This window comes from Arachis duranensis, chromosome 10 (genome assembly GCF_000817695.3).
Source record: "Arachis duranensis cultivar V14167 chromosome 10, aradu.V14167.gnm2.J7QH, whole genome shotgun sequence".
Classification (NCBI taxonomy): domain Eukaryota; kingdom Viridiplantae; phylum Streptophyta; class Magnoliopsida; order Fabales; family Fabaceae; genus Arachis; species Arachis duranensis.
In genome coordinates this window covers 9,711,562-9,721,987 of record NC_029781.3, presented here as the reverse complement: position 1 = coordinate 9,721,987, position 10,426 = coordinate 9,711,562, and the positions used below count along the sequence as shown (strand labels likewise).

Here is a 10,426-nt window from a genome sequence, read left to right as displayed (position 1 = left end):
GACAATAATTTTAAAAATTTTTAAAATAAAAATTTATTTAAAATTAAAGTATCTAATTTAAAGTTTCTTAAAAACTAGTTTAAATATTTACTAGTAAATGAAATAACTTATCTAACTTGTGCCATTAATACAAGTATGGAACATTATTTATTTATGGAGTTATTTATTTATTTATTTATCTTTCTAGGCGAGCCATTAATACAACAGTTGAAGGTTGTAGCAGTAACTCAAATTGTGGATGTGGAATTTAATTAAGAGGACAGAGGACAAATTAAAAGGTAACGACAATTTGTTATCAGGTCCTCAAATAGGGCATGCAATAGCAATAGTTTTGCTCAATTATTCCATTTATATTATGATATATCAACAATTTTGAAAAGATAGAAGTGTTAGTTTAAATAATATGAACTTTTTAAATTTTAAAAATTTACTTTTAAATAATAAACATGATCCAAATTGTTAATACTTCACAACATAAATAAATTAAAATAGAACAAATTAATTATTATTATTATTATTATTATTATTATTATTATTATTATTATTATTATTATTATTATTATTATTATTATTATTTGGATACTTTGATATCGTAAGAATCTACAATTCAAATCACTCTACCTCTTTTTTATTATTATTATTATTATTTTAATTATTCTATCAGTCTCTATAATTTTATTAAATTTGTAATTAATTTTTTATATTTTAAAATTTTTTAATTAGATCTCAACCTTAATTTTAAATTTGTAATAACATTATTATTATCATTCCAAATTTGGTAGAACTTCCTTTGCAATGCAACTTATTAATCAATGCACACAATAAAAGTGGGTACTTCTACAGTTCTACTTGGTTTGGTTGTGACATTATAGCAAACAACATCTTGTCGGAGACACAAAAACTTGAACCTTTGTCACATTGGTATTCAATAAATTATGTGAGTAATGTGACAAAATATTTCAATAAATTCATCTGTGTGTTAAAGTTTGTTCACACATGCATGTTGTTGTTTGGAAATCATGAAATTGAATTCACCCAATAATTATTGAAGTTCATTTTATTGATTTGTTAATAATAACTAATTATTATTTTGTTTTGTTAGGAATTAATTATATAGATTATAGAATTTATAGTCGTATCTCTTTAAAGGTCCAAAAATAAATTATTTCTATTGAAATATGATCCAAAAATGATAGAATCAAAATTGAAGATTTGATTATTCTAAAGTATAAAATTTGATCAATTGAAAAACAAGAGAATATGAGATTAATTACTGTTAATTACTTAGTAAAATCGGCACATATTATTGTGAAACAATTATATATGATATGCGAAAACAAAAAATTAATCATCAAATAAGTTATCATATATTTAATTTGTATTATTTGTATTCAGATGCAAATGAGTTATAACTCAAATGACATAGTCTTTCCATACTCATCTAAGAGATCGCGGTTTTGCGTCTCCCTATTTTCAAATCTATCATATAATAAAATAATTATTAAACTCACTATAATTAAATAATCAAACTCTTTTACCACAATAAAATTAATTTTATTTTATAAACATGAAATATATATTTCTATACGGTAGTTGATTTTATTCTTTAATATTTAAATCGAGTCTTAATTTTGTTCTTACATTTAAAATATCTTATTTTTGTTTCAAATATTTTATTTCAATCTTGTAGTTAAAATAAATAAAAAATTCTTCTAAATATACTTTTTTTTTTAATTATCATCTTTTTTTAAGTAAAGAGAGTAATCGTAATTGTGGTGATCTTGGTAAAAATTGAGGTGATTTAAAAGTTAAATTGACAGAAGAATGAGAAGAATAAAAAAATAATAATAAATAATATTTTTGAAAACCAAAAAAAAAAATTTTTGATAAAAAATTAATAAAGTACTTTATCATTTGGTGTATGTGTTTTAAAGGAGTTCAATCCTAAAAGTAAGTTATCCGAAGTGCTCCATATTACAATGATTTTTCTCCTTATCTACTCTCTTCTTGACGAAAAGTAAAAGGTAAAATAGTCCAAAAAAAAAAATCTATTCATTATTAAGTGCATTCTAGAGTATGGATTTAATTAAATTCAACTTTATAATTTGTAAATAAACAAACTTAAAATTCATCAGCTCATTAAAAAAATTTGAGTTCTAATTGCATCTCATCATTGTTAGATTCAATGGTCCCAAATATATTTTATAATAGTGGATTTAAGTTAGATTAGATACATAGAAGAATGTAATACAATTCATGAGAAAAAAAAAGGGGGATAAAAGCAAAATTGTAAGCTACATGGTTTCAATTACCAAGGCGATAATTGAGGTTCACTTCCATTGCATGTGATTGGATATAGAAGCACATGTACAAAAAGAGAATAGGACTTTATATTAAGAGCATAATAATTTAAATGAACCTTTTTTCCTTTTTTCTTTTTCTTCTTTCTGGTTCTTCAATTCATTGAACTTCTAATTATATCAACTCTTTAACTTGTGTCTCTCAACTTCATCAAACTAATTGGATCATTTGATTTGTCCAAGACACAAGCCAAGGTTGTATTACAAATACAAAATATCAAATTCTTGATATACATTCAAAAAAAGTTGAATGACTTTTTTTTCTTTTTCAAAAGTAGCTACATACATTTAGCATATAATAATATTTTTTATTTTTATTAATATAATATATTCTATCCATTTTAAATTGGCTATCTCTTTTATTTTTTAATAAATTCAAAAAATAAAAGAGATAATTAATTTAAAAAAGATTGAATATATATATATATGAAGGTTCGTAAAGATATTTTCACATAAAAATGATATTATTAACGATTAGATAGTTTAATATATTTAACTAAACTATCTCACAGTTTGCAATATCATATGAAGATGTCTTTACAAAAATAGTCACCGTATATAAAAATTCAACAGCGTGATCCCTTTCTACATTTAAGAGATCCAGCTGAAGCAGTGATAGAAGCAACAAGAGAAGAAGATTTGGCTGCTAAACTTGAAGCTCTTGCATAGCTTGAAGATGCACCTGCTCCTGATGGGGTAAAGAATGCACCATTTAACATTAAATCTCCATTAGACCTCCAATTCCAATTCTTCCATTTACTTTGTGGTGTATCCTCACGCTTTGTCACCTGAATATATATTTCTTAAATTAGCATCAAGCTGTAACATTAACATTAACATAAATAATAATCTATCTAACACCAATTATATTTTCAATCCATGAAGTGGATATACAGGACATAATTTAGATGCTAGCTACTTTTGGATTTTTGGCATCCACCAACTCGCAAATGAATAATTAAATTTACAATCATGTTATGTATACATAATTATGAATATAAAATATATATTAATAATTAATTAAATATAAATACATATATTTATATATAAATATATAATAATTAATTTGGTGACTGATTTTTTACGTTACGTAATATTTTTATTAATTTTTAATTCAATTTGTTTTAAACTAAATCAATCAGTTTTAAATTCATCCTAAACCCTAAATATTAGAAAAGTAATATAGGAAAGAATGGAGTGTATATATGTTGACAAGTGAGTGAGGGTTGAGGAAGCATGTGGAAGGAACATGGTTTTTGGCCCACCAGGAACCTAAATAGGCATCATCATGGGGTTTGAAGTCTAAGCAAAAAATTAAGGTCTATTACAAGATGTATGGCTGTATGTTAATAAATTGTTGATTGATATGAAATATGGAGGACAAAATAGGATATGTATAATGATTGGTGTAGGCTAAAGTGAGAGTAGTTGAAAGGGATCTGAAGCAGTTTTGAAGCATTGAAAGCCTTCATAAAAGCAAGGCAAGCTATGCATTATTGAACAGTGCACAGTGGTCCTGTCTCGTAAAGAAAGCCAAGGCCTTCAAAGACAGACGAGAGAGCAGTATAGTTTAATGAATTTAAATCCAAAGACTTTAAAGAATATTATTCTTAAGATTTAATGAAACTAATTAAATCCAAACACTTTAAGGCATGTAGATACGGACTATAAAAGAATAGCATTTATTATGATTTAAATTTATACAATTAAATAAAATTACCCTAGTGCACAATGCACCAACTTCAATTTAGTTCATCTTAGTATTATCCTAAGAAATTATAATTTATAAAAAAAAAGTATAATAAAATTATACTCTGTATAACTTTTACCTCTTTGAAGGTATTGTCATTAGGAGCAAGAAATCTGTTGCCTTGGCTGTTGATAGTTGGTGCAGCACTTCCTCCAATGGCATACATTTGCCAATGAGTATAGTCATTGTTCACAACATGGAAATACCCATACCTACATCTACAAATACAAAAATATTTAATAATAAAAAAATTACTCAAAAATAATCATAATTAATAAATATTAAATAGGATAAATTTTGATTCTTTATTTAGCATTTACTAATTATTATAAAAAAAAATTAACTGTTTTTTTAATATTTTCGAATAAATAAATGAGAACAATAGTAATGATGCATCTATCTTGTGGTCTAAATAATGGTGGAAACTCAGGTGGAATCTACTTCACCTAAAGTTGATAATTGAGAGCCGTTAGATGATTTGACTGATTTAACTAAATTTTCATCTAACAACTCTCAACTATCAACTTCAGGTGAAGTCGACTGCAGCTGAATTTTCACCCCAAATAATTGACACATACCTTGGCATCCTCTGAACTAGGCCTTCTCCAAAATGGTTAAAGGCAATGGTAACTTGCATATTCTTATCTTGAGTGAAAGTATCACTATGTCCCAAAAGCATAACCTTGTTATGGTGAGTCATATAGTTATTGGAGATGGTAATGGCAGTAGATCCATGAATGGCGTCGATTAATCCGTCGCGACAGTTCGACAGCGAGCAATGGTCCACCCAAACATGGCTGCCACCAAAGATGGAGACGCCATCGCCGTCCGAAAGAGTCCTCCAGCCGTAATGTGAAGGAGAGTCTCTAACATAAGCATTCCCACCTTGCTTACAATCATGAATGTTAATTCCATGGATTATAATGTTTGAAACATATTGAATTGTGATGCAGGGTCCACCAGCAATGTGGACACTAACTCCTCTTCCATCAATGGTCTTGAAAGAATTCATCATTAGCTCTTGTTTAAGCTTAATTACCATGTCACGCTTGAACACAATCCACAATGGCTCTTCTTGAATCACACCATATCTTAGTGTCCCTGGCTTTGGGCTAACAGGGTGGTCGCCGGGGTCCGTCACCACGTATATTTTGCCGTCTCTTCCTCCGATGGCGTGCTTGCCGAATCCGATGGCACAGTCCGCCAGCCGCTTCCGGTTCTTCTCCCAATTCGGATCACACCTCCAACAATCGTCGATCGGGTTGCCACTCCCACAAGAAAGAAATCCCATGTTCCTCCTTGCCGATGCATTGTTAATGCTCCTTCATTCAAAGCAAAACAAGTTCAATCAGCTGTCATCGACTAATTTGTTACGGATCTGAACTCCATTTAAAATACTCAATAAATTGTTACATATATAAGGCGAGATTTGAACCCCAACATTTATTTAAGTAGACGAGTTGAGCTAACTACTCGACAAACCCAAACTGATTTCAAGTTCTATTATTTAAAAAGCAATAGAAGGGATAAAGTAAGTGCATTTGCTAATTGAAAGAAAATGTGTTGGTTCTTATATATTACCTGTGCACTTCTTCTACTACTAATTCAGGGTCTTGAATTGGGGATGAAGAAATAATGGAAGGTGCAAGGAATAGTAGAAGTAACATAAATGGTAATGGAAGTGCCATATTGCTAGCTAGTTATGCTGGAATATAATATAGTGTATATGAAAAAAAAAAAAATTTGGTGATGAGTAGTGTATATGAATTATGATAGTGAAGGAATGTGATCAAATAGTTTTCTTGATGAAGTAATGTGAGGGAAAAAACTTGGAGTATATATAGGGAATAAGCTATATGATGAAAACCGTCACTAATAATAAAATAATTAATTTGTAGAGAAACAGCATTGAGTATCCCATGATTTAAGGTAATTACACATTATATGGAACTATAAGAATTTGGTAATCATTTAAGTAAACTCCCTTAATTATTGTCTGTATTTGGAAACTAAACTTTGTTCATTTATATCAAGTGGTATTCTAGATCCATTATTTAAATACTAACCAGAATTGTTAAACAATGAGGTTATATGACTAAGTTATTTTAGTATTTAAGTTCAATTAAATTAGTCTAATAATTTGTCAACACAATCAAAATTAATTGAAAAAGAAAGATGAAAATACATAAGAAAAAAGATTAGTTATATTCGGTTAGAAAATAATTTGTCCATATAATATTTTTTATTGTTAAAAGTGCTGCTGCTTATTATCCATTATTGAGAAATCAGAATCAACTTATCTAAAAGGGTGTTTGGAGGATTAAATGTTGTAACAAAGTTCTAATCAGAAATTAACTGTGCGCCGACACTTGCTAAGATGAGAAATCTTTGTCGGTAATTTGATTTGTGTAAAGTGGTGCCACAGGGCCACTAGTGTTGCTACTATTTGGTATTTCTTGTACACTTTTAGAGAATTAAAATTATTTATGTAAATAACAAATATGAGTCAATTAATTTGATGTACATTTATTATTTATAGTAGTTATTTGACTTTTTTAATTAATGAAAACTAAAATTACTTACATGTATATTTATAGAAACTAAACGTACCAAATCAAATATTTTTAAAGACACTATTGACTTTTATAATTTCATTATCATACAAATAAGAATCTAACTTTAGCGTGATTTATATTAATTTTATAATAATAAAAGTAGGTTTAATTACTTTGTTAGTTCTTATAATTTTGCGAAATTTTTAATTAGGTTCTTATATTTTTTTCCTTTTAATTGGATTTCTGTACTAATTTTTTTTCAATTAGGTCCTTCTTAATAGTAATTGGTTTAATCATATAGAAATTCAATTAAGAAAAAAAATTAGTGTAGAGACCCAAATAAAAGGAAAAAGAGTATAGAAACCCAATTAAAAATAAAATTTAGTATAAGGACTCAATTAAAAAAATATATATATAAAAACCTAATTAAAAATTTCTAAAACTATAGAATCAATAGAATAATTAAACCATAAAAGTATGAGTTAATAATATGAAAACAGAGTTTTAACGACTATGTATCATAACGATACGTATTGGAAATATTATTACTAATCTTTTTAATTTTTATCTTAATAAATATATTGAAAGAACTCAAAATTTTTATATTTTTTATATACTCTCTTTTAATTAATAAACTACAAAGACTCATGTTAACTAAATATAAAAGAACAAAAAATATTATTTGTACATAAAATATTTTAATATATATTTTATACGAATAATTAATATTAGAGGAATGACTTTTTTTTTTTTAAGGATTTGAATTAGTTAACTTTGTGTTTCTATTAGGTCTTTAGGTTCCTTTTATAAAAAAAAATTAAGACTTATTTTATATATACAATAACTCATCATCTAATAATAAATTGTTAAATAAAATTATAATTTATAATAGATTAATATTTAGTATGTAGAATTAGAATACGCATAGTAAAAACAAATTCAGTTATAGACGATAAGAAGAGGCCACATTAGTGAGATTCAACGCAAATCTGCATCTGATGTCGCTGTGGCCGTTGAAGTAGGTAACTACTTTCCACACATCATACAAACATCATTTATGGCATGCCATTCCCTTCCCAAACCAATATCCATCTCTTTATTTATGCATACTCCTGTTCCTTTTCCTTTTCCTTATGCTCACTTTATCTTTTTCTTCAATTTAACCCTTGGACCAGAATATGTTTGCATATTTATGGATTCTATTTTTAAATACTTTGTTTGAATTTGTATGTTTACTTGACAACTTTAATTTTAATGACTATTATGAGAGATGATTTTATGAAAGATGATAATGTTATTTTTATTTTGATAATATCACGTTTTTTTTCTATAAATTCATAAAAAATATCATGTAAAAAAATCATATAAATAATAATATTATTAAAAATAAAAGTGGTATTATTATTTGTTTAATTTTATCGTTGAACATTAGAGGTGTGTATTTTTATATTTATTAAAAATATAGTCTCTGTGGTATTTGTAAGTGTATGAAAACAAATTCTCTTCTTTAAGCTAACGTATAGAGTTAAATTAGACTTGCTTAATTCTAATATAATATCGTACCTTCTAAAAGGTATCAGGCTTAGAAATGAAAAAATGAGAAAAGGAAAGTAAGAGAGAGAACAGTAGAGAGAAAAGAGAAAGTAAGTTATAGTATTCTATTATTGATCAGAAATGAAAATTTAGTTATTGAACGGGTAATTTTTTTTATATGAAAAAAATAGTGTTTTTTAAAATGAGATTATTTAGTGTAATTATAAGTGGATGAATTTTGTAGGTAAAAAATTAATATGTAAGGTGCATGTTGTAATACGTAGGGTGTTTGTTGGAATAAGTAGGGTATGTGTTAGACACATATCATTATTTGGTTAATACATAAGATGCATATTGGACACATTTTTTATATATCCACAACACTATAATATATTTTAAATATCAATATTTAATTAAAATATTATTTTTATCTTCATATTAAAAATAATTTTTATTATTGAGTTTCTATTATATATACCTAAACACACTGATATTTGTGTGATTTAATTTATTTTCAATGTATAATTATATTTTATACTGATGATTAATTTTAGTGTACACATAATATAATTTAGAGTAAAGTATTATTTTTGTCCCCAACGTTTGGAATAAATCTTATTTGTGTCCCTAACATTTAAATCGTTCTATTTGTATCCCTAACGTTTATAAAAGTGATTCAATGTTATCCTACTATCAATTATACTAACAAATCAGATTATATTTTTCAATTATTCTCACTTAGATGTATTCATTCTCAATTAGGTCTTACTTAGATGTGTTCAATTTTAATATTATACCTACTATTTGTGTTTAGATTCAATTATCTCCCTAAAAAAATGAATTATGTAAATGTTATAGGAATTAGTTTCAACTTTTGATGAGCTATTTTTCGGAGTGGATCATTAATTCTATCCCAAAAATTTGTATTCTAACTTCAAAAAGAGATTTTTAAAACTCAAACTAAAGCGTTCATGATGTGTAATTGATGATAGGATAATATTGAATCACTTTTATAAACGTTAGGGATACAAATAGGACGATTTAAACGTTAGGGATACAAATAGAATTTACCCCAAACGTTAGGGACAAAAAAGATACTTTACTCTATAATTTAAAATCATATACTTTCTAACAAACTAACTGTCATTCTGTTGAGCTGCTAACTTTATCTTTTAGCTTACTCTATATATCCAATACACTATTATGACCTGTACTTTCATTTCTTCTTACACTCTTCAACTTCTTCTAACTACCTTTGATCTAGTGCACTGTCATGATCTCTAATTGCAATTTCTTCACCAATCTCCCAATTACAAAGTATGAATAGACATGTATATGGTTTCATAATACTTTCAATGTGAATGTATTCTAATAATACACATATGTAATAATAAAATTTATTATATTGACGAAAACGTTTGACTTATTCATTTACGAAAAGAAAATCATCTACTAACTTAAAAGTCATAATCATTTAGTTTGTCTAATTGAAATACAAAAAAATTATCTACTCAGCACATAGCAATTATTTTTTGTTTTCTATTTATTAACTATAAATATCTAAAACATATTGCACTTCTTTAATGAATCTTCTCAATTGAAAATTTGAATGAACAGTTTTGATTGTGGATATCTACGATTCCTAACTTATAAGGTGCGCTTTATGTATTGGTCCCATAAAATAATATATACTTGGTTATTTAATTATTTGTTGAAATTTCAATCTTTTGGGAGGTAATTAACCCTACTCAACAAAGATAAAATCATATAAGCGGAAAATTTGTCAGTCCTAGTTTCCTACAATTGAAAATTATAACAAAAAATTGTGATTAAATTAAACATGCCCCCACCAACTGTTTTATTTATGTTAGGGGTATTTAATTTGGTGTCATAAATCTTCCATGCTAAATTTGGGATCATTATAATAATCCAAATGGAGGATTTTCAGAATATACATTTATTTCCGTGACATGATCCATGAGTGGTCTGAATGAAAGATTAACAAAGTGATGGGATCTATATGGAGAGAATGGGGAAATGATTGTGACAATCATAAATTTTATTGTCAAAAAATAAATAAATAAATAAATAAATTTGTAACACACTAAATGATCTGACGAGAACACATGCATGAGCATGAGCGTGAACAGGGGAATCGAAATCTGATGACTGCTAAATTTTAAAGGTTTGTGAAATTTAATTTAGAAAGAAAAAAAAAAGGCAAGCAC

The 10,426-nt window shown here is 26.6% G+C and overlaps 1 protein-coding gene across 2 annotated transcripts; it reads right to left on the bottom strand.

Moving 5' to 3' along the window:
• Positions 1–2,871: 2,871 nt before the first annotated feature.
• LOC107469010 (probable pectate lyase 5) lies at positions 2,872–5,899 on the bottom strand. 2 transcript variants are annotated; one of them, XM_016088399.3, is made up of 4 exons: positions 5,692–5,899; positions 4,689–5,432; positions 4,190–4,328; positions 2,872–3,148 (listed from the first exon to the last, which is right to left on the bottom strand). In XM_016088399.3, exons 1-4 carry the CDS (start codon positions 5,796–5,798, stop codon positions 2,927–2,929), a joined length of 1,212 nt encoding a protein of 403 aa, XP_015943885.1. In that variant the 5' UTR covers positions 5,799–5,899; the 3' UTR covers positions 2,872–2,926. The 2 variants fall into 2 exon arrangements, with proteins under 2 accessions (XP_015943885.1, XP_052111078.1); XM_052255118.1 differs by having other exon boundaries at positions 4,190–4,322.
• Between the last annotated feature and the right edge of the window lie 4,527 nt (positions 5,900–10,426).

Bases quoted from the DNA above. Each gene is read 5' to 3' on its own strand.
- LOC107469010 (XM_016088399.3), bottom strand. From the start codon at position 5,798: ATGGCACTTCCATTACCATTTATGTTACTTCTACTATTCCTTGCACCT. The intron at 4,329-4,688 runs GTATGTGTCAAT...TTGTATTTGTAG, and splicing joins CTAGTTCAGAGGATGCCAAG to ATGTAGGTATGGGTATTTCC. The intron at 3,149-4,189 runs GTAAAAGTTATA...ATATATATTCAG, and splicing joins ATGACAATACCTTCAAAGAG to GTGACAAAGCGTGAGGATAC.